Source organism: Nothobranchius furzeri, chromosome 2 (genome assembly GCF_043380555.1).
Source record: "Nothobranchius furzeri strain GRZ-AD chromosome 2, NfurGRZ-RIMD1, whole genome shotgun sequence".
Taxonomy (NCBI): Eukaryota; Metazoa; Chordata; class Actinopteri; order Cyprinodontiformes; family Nothobranchiidae; genus Nothobranchius; species Nothobranchius furzeri.
Window position 1 is genome coordinate 89,006,326 of NC_091742.1, and position 13,620 is coordinate 89,019,945.

Genomic DNA, 13,620 nt, shown 5'->3' on the forward strand with positions numbered 1-13,620 from the left:
TGTGATGAAGACACAAATTTATGAATAGTTTGAACTCAAAAATGCAACAATAGACATAACATTTGTTTTTGCTTTACAGAGTCCTGATTAATTTAATCAGTTTTCATGTTTTCTTTTGCTCATATAAGTTAAGAGTTGCTTCAACATTGAATAACTGCAGGTAAAATGATGCTTTACTGTCTATTTGTTGACAATATCAAAACAAAGTTGGAGGTATCTTACATCTTCTTTTTGTTCAGCTGAATGTAAATCATAACAACCATATACATTCATATCATGCATTATACATTTGGGTTTAAGCACCACACACCCTATCCCAATATTTTTTTTTCCAGGGCAGAGCAGATCCTGTTAAATGACTGATAACAATCATTTGGGAAATTAAATATCAAATGTTCCCTTATACACCAAGTGATGTGCTCACATAGAGTATGCATGCCCTTGTTTGGGAATCACTGGGATAAACAACTGAAGAGACCAGTAATTATATTCATGCAACTCACCAAGTACAAACCAGTGGTAAAAGACAAGCAAGTGTATGCACAAACCATTTAACAGCAGAGTATACATGCCATGCTAAAATTAACTTCAACTCTTCAAAGATAAAACCTCAGGGCAGCACTTCAGGCTGCAGCTCATGAGCGAGGCACTGTTTATGCTACTGCACCATCTCTTGATAGAAACAGGATTTAATCAAACATTTACAGCTTGGAGAACATAATATATGGCTCGCAAGCCAGAAAGAAGTCGTCCGTGGGTAGGATGCAGCCCTATCTAGGAAAAACTACTATCACCAGGAGTACAAGACTGATATCTAGGATGTTTTAGTACTATTGTAGTTAAAATACTTAATTGTGTCCTGTGTGGACTCTCATGTGTACTTTTAAATTTGTCTTTTGGCTAAATTTTTGCTCACATAGCTCGCAGGAAAAAGGCTTATGTCCTGTGTGCAGTCCCATGTGTCTGTTAAAACTTGCCTTTTGGCTAAATCTTTGTCTACAGAGCTCACAGGCAAATGGCTTCTGTCCTGTGTGGACAATCATGTGCCTTTTAAAACTTGCCTTTTGGCTAAATCTTTGACTGCAGAGCTCACAAGCAAAAGGCTTTTGTCCTGTGTGGAGTCTCATGTGTATGCTTAAAGTTGTCTTTTGGGTAAATCTTTGTCCACAGTGCTCACAAGCAAAAGGCTTCTGTCCTGTGTGGAGTCTCGTGTGTATGATTAAAGCGGTCTTTCGGGTAAATCTTTGTCCACAGAGTTCACAAACAAAAGGCTTCTGTCCTGTGTGGACAGTCATATGTCTGTTAAAACTTGCCTTTTGGCTAAATCTTTGTCCACAGTGCTCACAAACAAAAGGCTTCTGTCCTGTATGGACTCTCAAGTGATTGTTTAGAGACGTCTTATGGCCAAATCTTTGTCCACAAAGCTCACAAGAAAAGGGCTTCTGTCCTGTGTGGACTGTCATGTGAATGTTTAAAGATGTCTTTTGGCTAAATCTTTGTTTACACAGCTCACAAGCAAAAGGCTTCTGTTCTTTGTGGACACCCATGTGTCGGTCTACATTTGCCTTTTGCCTAAATTTTTTTCCACAGAGCTCACAAGCAAAGGGCTTCTGCCCTGTGTGGACTCTTATGTGACTGTTTAAAGTTGTCTTATGGCTAAACCTTTGTCCACACAGCTCACAAGCAAAAGGTCTCTGTCCTGTGTGGACTCTCATGTGTGTATTTAAATTTGATTTTCGCCTAAATATTTTTCCACAGTCATCACAACTAAATAACTGTAGTTTTTGTTTTACTTTCCTGCATAAGTTTACATGTTGCTTCTGTCCATCACATTTCTGATTAACCAAACAGCCTGAAGACATTACTGCTGAATGACCCATCTCTGTCACATGTGTCTGGAGGGACCACTTGCAGAGAAATTGTTCACCACACTCAGGGCAGCTAAAGGATTTGTTGGCTGTTTTAACATTTGTGTCAGAAGACCTGCTCTTCTTCCAATCATCGTCTCTTTCAGGCCAGAAGCCTGACTTTTCGGAGTCTAGGCTCACATCCTCATCATCTTCATCCTCTCCACTAACTTCAGTCTCTGACGTATCTGTGTGTTCACATGAGTTCAGATCTGGGCTCCTGCAAGTTTCTGCTCCACCACAAGTTTGTACTGTCATCTGGTCAGCTGAGCTGCTGGTTGGGACATTTCCATCTTTTATTCCCTCCTGTTTAAGCTGTGAAAATAGAGGTTTCTCTTCAGCATCTTCACTCTTTATAGAAACTGTAGTAAGTGGAACCCTTGCCACATCATTCTCCTCTTTCATTTGGAGCAGCTCTCCTTCCAGACCGGTCGAGAGTTCCTCCTGTTCCTCCTTTATGTGAAGATGTTCTGGGTCTTGCTGATCCATGCCAGCAATCGGTTCTTCAGGAGCTTCTTCTTTAACCAGCGCCATCTGTTGAACAGTTGTAGGAAACACATGATGTGACTTAAGGACTGCCATATTTTTTTTTTTTACACATTTAAGAGTTGTATTATTGCTTTAAGTTGTTGGGATCAGAACGGACTCCCAATCTACACTGGATATGTCTAGAGATTTTAAAAGGCACAGTTTGTTTACTCCCATCGACATGAATACGTAGAAGCCCCATTGGGTGATAGAGAGTGTAACAACATCATTGCCATTTTTAAACCAAACGTGGAGCCTAAATCACACCCATCTGCTTCTGGACCATGGGTCCCCGGAAGATCGAAAAATGAAGGCAAGGCAATGGTGCTATGAAAGCTATTTTCTAATACTGTTTGTTTTATGCCATGGAATTCACATGTTTGTGAATTTTAATGACATTTTGATGCCAAGAAAATGTGAAAAAAGTTATTTTAAGACTACAAACGCACATCTCCAAAATGACGTCATTGAACCGGACACGAAGAAGAGCAGAAGAAAATAGGCTGTAAGTTTAGCAACATTTGAATCCCTTCCTTCAGAAGGAAATAACCACCATAAACCTTGCCGTGTGGTAAGCAGAAGCAACACTGGGGCAGAGGATATTCTGTGTTGATGTCATATATGCAACGTGCCGACATCTGATTAGTAGTCATCGTTTCATCACCGTAGAAGAATCTGTGTGGTCAGGGCATAACACCCCTTGTGTTTAAAGGGCCCAACCCTTGCACTTGTCGTAAGAGTCAAAAGGGTTTATTACACAAAGTTTTAAATGAAACAAGGAACAAGAGGACCTCTAGTATAAGTGCAAACCAACAGAAGGACGAGTTTACACAGGGAAACAACTTAAGTTTGGTTTATGCTTGACGTGTCCGCGAGGTCCGCACGGCTCCACGCGGAAAAGTTGTGTCATTTTAACAACCCCGCCCCTCCACCACGCCTCCGCACGGCCCAAACTTTCCGCACCGCGCACCTAGGAAATTTTCTAACCCCACGGACGGTCGGACGCGGAAAAACATGGCGGACTGGCAAGAACTAGTATGGCAGAGGTTCGTAAATACAGACATTTGTATGCTTCAGCTCTCAGAGATCACCGTGATCAACATGTTGTTAATAATTCTTGGAGAGAAATAGCTCGCACTGTCGGAAAAGATGAGGACGCTGTTAAAAAATGCTGGAATGCCATGTTGTAAACAGTAATTTCTACTTCTACTATGGTGTAGTGTTGGATGCATGCCATAGAGCTCCATGCTGCCCCCTACAGTTTGGGAGAATATTGGCTCACCGCAGAGACGAGCCGCACGAACCATAAACGCTGCGAGTTGTGAAGCGCATCCGCGAGCCGCATCACCAAGCGGAAAGTAAATGCGTCAAGCATAAACCAAGCTTAAGGGAGCCTGTCTTAATTCAGAAAGATAAACAAAAGGAACTGGGTCACCTCCGGATATCCGACCCCTAAGAGCTTGGCCATCTAAATCTCCACCCGAGTTGTAAAAACTCACCGCCTGTACCACCCAGCGATCAGTCCACACCTCAACAACCACGCACTCAAGAACCGTGTTTACCGATTTCCGGCGATATTGCAGCCCCTCCCTGAGAAATGTGGCACAACCCCCACCCGACAGACCCATCCTATCCCACCTTTCACACACATAACCAGGGTCCGAAATTAACACTCGCCACTTGCGAGTAAATTGCTCCATTTGGCGAGTAAATTTTTGAGCTCTATCTGCCACATAGCGAGTAAATGTTTGCACCAAATTAGTTATGTTTATCAGTCATCTTCTATGGATTTCTGATACTCCTCCCGCCTGCATGCAACGTACACAAACGTACGCGAAACGTGAGCGCCACATCCAACGTCATTTCCACCTATCCCATTCAATCAGTTTATCAAGTTAGCCGTTAGCTTTGTGTTAAAACTAGCGGTGAAATGTGGCGGTTTTTAACTGGAGTCAGCCAGCCTTCTAAAAGAAAACTCGTTGAACTGGAAGAAAAACCACCAGGACCAGTGGCAACCAGAAGATTTTGTGAAAAGTGGCGAACTGGAGGTGGCGGAGTCGTGAGACAATGGCTACATTATGATGGCCACGTAGCGTTGCTGCCTTTCACAGACACCTTTTCTGCACGTGCTGCAAACAGGATAGTCGTCTTCTATCAACTGTCCCTCGGCATTCTTCAAATATCCAAAAGATGCCCGTACTTCTGACTTTGTCTTCTTTGAGGGATAATAAATGTCCCGAGTGCTGCCGTCTCCTCTGACCATTATTTCAGCTTTAGCTTAAAGAAAGTTTTGGTCGTAAACAACAAAGTGCGCATGTGCCGCCGGCAACTTCAGATGATACGGTGGCTGGTAAGGGTCACCGCGCCTACACCGCAGCCACGGTAATCCACCGAGATAATATATATTTTTTAAAACAAGACAGTTATTATTATTGTCAACTTTTTTACCGGGGTTTACTGCTACACCGGTTACCGTGACAACCCCAGCCCTGACACACTTTCAGATATTCTCATGGTGCAGCTGTGTTCTCCAGAGATCAAGGACTAGGACCCAAATGAGGCTGTAATGCTTTGGCACAAAGACGGTGTCAGAAGCAGGAGGCCAGACTTCATGGACCGAGAAAACAAGGAGTCTGACTAGATTTCAATGAAAGAGTTCATAAAAACATCTCTAAAAATAAATAAATAGTAAAAATGACAAAAGAGTTGTTTTCCTTATCAATTGACGTTTTAATTATTTTGTCACTCTGTTTGGAATCAACATAATATAGAATTACATGCTTTAGGTAGATCTAAATCATTTAGAATTTTGGCCGGTAAAACATATGCTTGGCCGGTAGATTTTCATCATCTACCGGCCAACTTGGCCGGTGAGTAAAAAATTTAATTTCGGACCCTGCACATAACCATACAGCTTAAAATCCAAGGACGGTTTCAGCCACATCTACTGGACACAAATCACATCCAGTTCCCCTTTCATGTCCTCCAGGGCTTTCTTAAACTCCTGCCCATTGGCTACTAGACTTCTAGCATTCCACTGCAGGACACGAAATACCATAAACGATTAGCCCTCCCCTCCACTCTCACCCTCAACTAGATCCATCCCCCCATCATTTTCAAAACTAATTCACGACCCCTCCTACCCCCCAGACTCGGCGTACAGGAGGCTTCCCAAGCCTCCCTGGGATTCACACCTTCAAATCCCAGCAGGAATTCAGCTGCTAGTCACCTCCCTAGCCTTGTCCGACTTATTGTTCGCCTGCATCTTCACCCTCCCCATCGCCTCATCCAAAAAGGCCAGAAACCGCTTCTTATCTCCCATAATCACAGCCTCCCTCATCTCGGCGATCCTTTCCCCAGCAGACCGAGCCGCGCATCGTGGACCAGCTCCCACAACACCCTCGCCACCACCCCTGCTCATCCGACGCACCGCCTCAGCGTAGGACACCCGATTCTCAGACCGATAAGATTCCACTGCTACGGCCTGTCGATAGAACTCACATCCCCTAAAAGCAGCCTGATGCCCCCCACCACAATTCGCGCAGCACAATTCCTCCCCACACGATCGCCCCCACACCTCCTGCATCTCCTGACCGCCACACACACATTAGCCACATGCCCAAACTTCTGACATCGAAAACAACGCAAAGGAGCCTTCTCAAAACCTGTGTTGAGAAAGATTTGACTCCGATAAGCCATCTAAGGTCTTATAAATCAATCTCTTCCCCCACACACACACACACTTTATCACAAGGTCTGTTAACCCTAATCCCGAAGCCAAAGAAAGATCCCATTTATATTGATAATTGGAAGCCAATTTGCCTCCTTAATAATGATTATAAGATCCTAGCCCAGATTTTTGCCAAAAGACTGAAAACTGTTTTGAATGATATTATTGATGAAACTCAGTCTGGCTTTATGGCCAACAGACACATATCCAACAACATTAGACTTGTCCTTGACCTAATTGATTATGCAGATTTGTGTGAGGATGATAGCTTTATCTTATCTTTATCTTTTTTTTTTTTTTTTTTTTTTTTTTCCCCGGAACTGCGCTGCTCTGGGTGGCTGCATGTTGGAGTAGCTGTGTTGACTATATGCAAGTTTTGCCTTTTCTTGGGCATTTTTTCTTCTAGTTTCTCAAGAAAAACTGTATTTTTTGGACACTTTACTTTTCTGTTTCTGGTGCTGTGAAGCTTGGAGGATTTTTACAGCAATTTTTTTTAGCTTTTTTCACTTTTTGAGCATTTGTTATGATGCGTAACCATGGCAACAAGCTGGTTTACAATCGGGAGCAGCTGATTAACATTGGAAAGGCAGAAATAATACCTCAACTGAAGCCACAAATCCCAAATGACCATGCAAGAAGCGTGGGTGCAGAGCGGGAGCAAAACGGAGACAGAGAAAGAGGAAATTCAAACCATCTCTTCCATCGATCATATTGGGCAATGTGAGATCACTGGCCAACAAGATGGAGGAACTCCAAGCCCTTTCAAGGACTCAGCCAGAGTTTCGGCAGTTTCGGAACCGCTGGAGGAGATGATGCAAAGAAGGATTCTCCAGAGAACCAAGAAAATGATGGACAACCCTGAGCATTCTCTTCACAAGACTGTCCGACAACGGAAGAGTGTCTTCAGTCAGAGGCTTCTTCAGTTTGGCTGCAACACTGACCGCTACTGGAGATCCTTCCTGCCAACAGCCATCGTAATTTACAATAACTCTTTGATGACTTGATTATTATTATTATTCTGAGCTACTACAGCAATCAATTTCCCTCTGGGATTAATAAAGTACTTTTGAATTGAATTTGAATTTATTCATAGATTTTTGCAAAGCGTTTGATACGATTGAACATGGTTTTATTTTTCAGGCTTTGGACAAATTTGGCTTTGGTTCTTATTTTCAGAATGCAGTTAAAACAATGTACAAAAATGCTAATTGTTCCATCAAACTACAAACAGGTACGTCACCTAGGTTTAACTTGAACCGCGGTATCAGGCAAGGCTGCCCCATCTCCCCATACTTATTTCTCATCTGTGCCCAACTCCTTTTTGATTATATTAAACGCACGTCCTCTGAAAGGTATAACAATTGCGGATAAAGAAATATTCATTAGTCAACTTGCTGATGATACCACTCTCTTTTTAAAAAATGCTTCACAGGTGCAAACGGCTATTAACACAATTAATGCCTTTTCTTTAGCTTCAGGACTCCACCTAAACATTGGCAAATGTGAACTGCTTGCCCTTATCTATCGCTGGCATCCCAGTGAAAGAGTCTGTCAATTACCTTGGTATCATCATTAATAAAAATCGATCCACCAGGTGCTCCCTTAATTTCACTCCAATTTTGGACAAAACACAGCGTAAGCTGAATGCTTGGCTGCAGCGGGATTTATCCATTAAAGGGAGAGTTTTACTGACAAAAGCAGAGGGCTTATCCCGTCTAACTTATGCTGCTTTGTCTCTTGATGTAAATAAAGAAACCCTGGCAGATATTGACAGACCTTTAAAACTTCATATGGAAGAATAGAATTCATTACATTAAAAGATCAGTTTTATCCAACTCATACCAACATGGTGGAGTAAACTTTCTGGATTTCTCCTCATTAAATAATGTGTTTAAAATAAACTGGATTAAACACTTTTTCTGGAACCCAACCTCAATTTAGAACTTTATTCCCAATTATATTTTTTCAAATATTGGTGGTCTTAACTTCCTTTTGCTTTGTAATTACAATATCGATAAAATCCCTTTAAAACTATCCAACTTTCATAAACAAATGCTTTTTTCCTGGTCATTGATCTATAAACACAACTTTTCTCCACATAGATACTATATTTGGAACAATAGAGACATTTTATACAAACATAAGTCTGTGTTTTTAAGTAACTGGTTTGATAATGGGATTCATATGGGCCATTCCCATCTGCACCGGGTCGGCCCGGGCCGGGTAGCCCCAGTCGGCCCCAGCCTGGCCCGGTTGATTCCACACATCCTTGTCTTAAGCCCATGTGGGCTGATTCTACCCACCAATCAGAGGCTTGCTCTAATGGAAGGTGTGAATTTGCTGTCAGCAGTGGGTGTGTTGGCCCTGGTCGGCCTGAAGCAGTACCCCTCGGGAAGAGGGCTGAGAATGAGCCTTGGTTGGCCCGGGAAAATTCCAGGCCACCCAGATATGTAAACAACCTACGCTACCCGGCCCGGGCCGACCCGGTACAGATGGGAATGGGGCTATAGTGTTGCACAACTTATAAATCCTGTTGGAGGTTTACTCTCTTACTCAGAATTCATGAATACATATGGTCTTCCTGTTCCACCAAAGGAATATGCCATAGTGTTTGATGCTATCCCTGCTGGGGTCTTAATGTTGTTTAGAGATCATGTTGTTAATGATTTGACCCCCTTACCGCTGGATCCTACTGTTACTTATGTTGGTCAGGTGTGTTTCCCCGCTATAAAGAGGAAAAACAACCGTGAAACACGAACTCTGTTTCAAAAAGAGAACTTGTGTGCCAACGGCTGTCGCCTACTGGAATAACTTATACCAGGACCTGGAATGGGAGAAGATTTGGACCTTACCGTCAAAATTTCTATTAAATAACAAAGTAAAGGAAATATCTTTTAAAGTTATTCATCGTTTTTACCCAACCAGATCTTTTCTTATACGTTATAAAAAGGACATTGATGTTAACTGTACATTTTGTAACTGTGTGGAGGAAGATATTTCTCATTTATTTTGGTCATGCTCATACACAAATCTTTTCTGGCAAGAATTTGGGGTTTTTGTTGTTTCCTTAATCTTTTCTGAGTTCTCTCTTTGTTATGAGGAAATATTGTTTGGTTTCTTTCAGTACCCCAAGCACAGGGCGAACAAATTTTATTTGATTAATTTATTGATATTATTAGCTAAATTTCATATACATAAGTCGAAATTTTCTAATGCAAAACCATCCTTTCAGTGCTTTTTAAATGAAACCAGACAATATATAAAAACCATACAACATTCTCAAAATTTGAAAGCTGTCAAAACCATAAACGTATGTTCCCTGTTCAATATCATCTGATTCTTTGTTAGAGTGTTTTGTTTTCCCATAGAAACCCCCTCACATTGTGCTTGTTATTTCTTTGTAATTGTATTATGTGCTTTGTCAATAAAGCATATTCAGGCAAAATAAATAAATAAATAAAAAGCTGATGTCTGCAGCCAGGTCCTACTCCGCATTGTAGGGGCCAAATGGGTGAAGAGTTCTATTTAATTTGTTATAAATCACCATGCCTCCGTTTGTTTGACAGAATGCATTTAGGTGTAGCAAACATTTGAGCTGACCATTCATAACCATATTTATCTGTTGGATGGATGGATAAAATTATTAAGGAAGTTTCTGTTCTAGTTAAATATTTAAATGTAGGTTTTAAAATGTGTTCTACTTGTTATGGTCACTGGAACATTTTCAAAATGAAAATTTTTAAACGTTCTCTCGTTCAGATGGAAGAAGAAATAAAATCTAAATAAAGATTTGTAGGAGAAAACTACACTTCCGCCCGTGGCTGTACCTACTTCCGTCATCTTGTTGTTTGCAGCCAGATCCTCTTGGTTTTCCCTTCAGAAGTACCGATCCTGCATCATGACCAGCTCAGATGAGCGAGTCTGATAGAGGGAACCTCTTCAATCTGATGAAAGCAGCAAAACGAGCGCGTTTCTCAGAGAGGCCAAAGGAACAGCAGCAGATCCAGAGGGCAGGAAGTCTAGAGAAAAGCTTTTCTCACCCACAACCTGATTCTGGAGCTCCGATTGTCACGAAGACCGCAGAATATCTACTCCGGTTCTGGAAAGAACTCCACCAAGTTGTTGAGGAGGAGAAGAAAGTTTCCACAGCTTGGTGATGGTTTACAGCGCTGCTAGCTTCTGCAGGAGCTTCCTTCTGCTTCGTGGTTTTATTGCGGTTGCAAACATCTTTACTTGCATTACCTCCACCTACCGGTCAAAGTGTCAAACTGCACATTTTCCCCCTAACTGGGTATTTTATAATTTTATGGCTTTAAAATTGTAATTTTAAAAATTGTTGTAAATGTTTGTAACTTTGCTCCTTTTCCAGAACAACCTCAGCTACAGTGTCTGGTTGGTATTTAGGATTTATGTCTATGACAACACTGCTGTGCAATTTAAGATTTACTTAACCACAAGGTAATGAGTGCAATCAGGCTGATGAAATTAATTCTATAATGTGAACAAAACGTATTATATCATCATCGACAACTTCATTAGCAGACTCAATGAACAACAAACATAAAACACTTGTGTGATGAAGTGGTATGGATGATTTCCCATTCGCCCCTGTAATTTGTTTCTGTAGCCTGCTGGCACTGTGATGGGGGATATTTTAACCAGACTGTGAATATTGCACTGGTGTGGATGTAGTTACCACTTGGGATTTCATGTTTGCTTTGTATCTAGAGCAGGTTGTGAAGGGAGGGGCCACCCAGTACTACCTCCATGGATCTGATTGGCTGCTTCATTTGGACAAACCAAAGGAAGTGGGATTTGTTTCTTTGGTCTTAGTGTGAAAATGTTTCTTGTATTGTAGAAACAGTTTTGTCTTTTGTATATGTTAACACTTAGGTACATTTATGTGGATGTTAACTTCCTTTTGGATTTAATGTTGGAGCACTGATGATTGGGGCTGATTGCTTGCCGGTGTGATTTTCTGGGGTATTTAAAGGAAGCCAGGTGGAGGCTTGGTGAGGTTTATTTTATTTATGTATTTATTTTTATCTGTAAAAGGAAAGCAATGAAATATACACCTGAGAAGCATTTTGGCTCCCAAGGACGAATGTCCCTGTGCTGCAGTTTGCCTCTTCTTCTTTCACCTTGAAGACCTTCTGGCTGCTCTACATTCTCACAACTTGCATGCCAGCGACTCCGCATGGATGACTGGCAATGCACTGCACTACAACTGGGATCCACCAGCATCCAGACAAGTCTGTTCTCAGAGCCCTTCAACTGCAGGATAAACCTGTACATCAAATTTCTCATTAGAGCTTAGAAGGTCCGTACATGAGCATTACAAAATAAAAGTACTGAACATAGACTTACTGAGCAGAGACCCTAATGCACCATTATACTCTACTCTATGCTTCTACAAGCTGGCTTTCTTGTACTTAGGCCACAAAGGTGCGGTACACAGAGGTGTGCAGAAGGTTCTAAAAAGGTGAAATTTCCTGACCAAAATATTGGCCTGGGCATACAAATACATAGCCGATAAATGCCATCATCACTGATCTGTGATGATGTGACCGTAATGTTTTTAGTTTCGTCACAGACACTTATCAACCAAGTAGAAGTCGAAAAAAATATATATTTATCTCCTTTGGTCCAGAAAATCTGCACAACGGTCTTCTTTACAATAAATTGCACATCACACTTCAGCCCATAATCAGAGCACGTGTTCAGCAGCTGCTTAGAGCCAAGTCATCGGCATACGTGAAATGATTAATCAGATCTTTGTCAATCACACATCCAGGTTTACAGTTCTTGAGTCGATCTGACAAATCATCCATGTAGAGGTTGAACAGAGCAGGTGACAGTAGCTACCCTGGCACACCCCGTTACTAACACCAATGACGGTAAACATGGGATTAGAGGTGGCGAGCGCATGCAGAGGTGGAGGAGAAAGAGGGGCAAAACTGTCCATGTTAAAAAGTTTATTAAAACACAGTAGTAAATGCACTATCATGGACCGGATACACGACAGGATACTACAGAACAGTGCTACGCCCTCTGTTGTCCTGGCGGGAAATTGTTTTGCAACAATCTCCGGGAGACGGAGGAGTCTGAAACGTCTCTGTCAATGCGTAGCTATCCAAGCTCCCAACTTTACCAGCTTTGGTTTTTATGAAGGACACTAAAGTAACAGACGGTAAAGAATCAGCCATGGGTCATGACCCCCAGAGAAGCACAGGGCAAGGCAAGACTCCAGCAGGCTGCATGCAGGCTGCACTACGCAGCTGCGCCCTCTCTGGTAGACTTTGGTACTGCATGTAACTTCTGAGCGATTTTTTACTCTCCAAAAGTCAAAATTTGACATAGACATTTTAAAAACTGTCGTTTGAGTTCAGTTTTTTCTGCGAAAACATGAAAGGAATAACCTGCTGTCCTCTTTTCTCTTCCTGTTTTTTTTCTTACATGTTTGTTAAGACTATTCTGGAGAAAATGGGCATCCAGGGGAAGATGACAGCGATGACCAGCTTCTGGAGCTGATCAGGGAGGACATGAGGCTGCAGAGGGAGGCAGAGCAGCAGAGGGCACAGGAGAGAAGGGAGAACTTTGACAGCTTTTTACTCTGCTAGAAAAAATGGTTAATAAAAATTAAACATGTACATATAAAATAAATATATAAATAAAATCAGTTCTATATTAAACTCTTGAATTTTATTTTTGTTTACAAATGTGAATTGTTTAATATTACAGGGTAGCCGCTGGGCCTTGAAGCGTCTTAAAAGGTGATAAATCGGTTTTGGTCAAATTAAGACTCTTAGAAAGTATTAAAAACTATTATCACATCTTTGCTCAGCTTGCCGAAAGTATTTTCTCTGAATTAGCTCTCCAACAGTCAAGGAAATGATTAAAAGCTAAATAAAACTTCGAGCTCCATCGTTTAAAGTTCCTTCTCCCTTCTGCTCAGCGGTTCCACGGTTGCTAGGCGACGGAACGTTCGCCGAGGGAGTGGCGGGAATTATTTATTTTGCAGTAAGAGGAGGGGGTGTCTTAGGCCCAGTTTGGTCTGGTGTGTGAACACCAGGAGAGCAGATGCCCTATTCAGCTGCAAGACGGGCTGTTTATTAAGATATCATGCACGTCATAACTGTCGGCAATCGCTGAGTGGGCCAGATTAACTGCCAGGCAACAGGGAAATCTCCCATTTCTCATGATTGCCAGTCGCCACTGGCCCCCAGACTCTGGAACTCTCTCCCCCTGATCCTGAGGTCAGTGGACTCAGTGGTCTCCTTTAAAAAACAGCTGAAAATTCACCTGTTCAGGTGGGCTTTGTGTGACATTCGTCACCACCCTTTCCTTATTTCCTTAGGCTCTTTCTGCCTATATCCCATTTCCCTATTTATTTAATCACATATTTTTTTTGTTATTTAGAAAATATATTTAAAAAAATTCTACATATTTTTTACA

General features: G+C 41.8%; 1 protein-coding gene across 1 annotated transcript; it reads right to left on the minus strand.

Annotated features, from left to right (window-relative positions):
* On the minus strand, positions 1 to 10,400 carry LOC107376828 (gastrula zinc finger protein XlCGF57.1). The gene is made up of 3 exons (XM_015946129.3): positions 10,206 to 10,400; positions 9,997 to 10,109; positions 1 to 2,441 (listed from the first exon to the last, which is right to left on the minus strand). Exons 2-3 carry the CDS (start codon positions 10,003 to 10,005, stop codon positions 849 to 851), a joined length of 1,602 nt encoding a protein of 533 aa, XP_015801615.2. The 5' UTR covers positions 10,006 to 10,109; positions 10,206 to 10,400; the 3' UTR covers positions 1 to 848.
* Between the last annotated feature and the right edge of the window lie 3,220 nt (positions 10,401 to 13,620).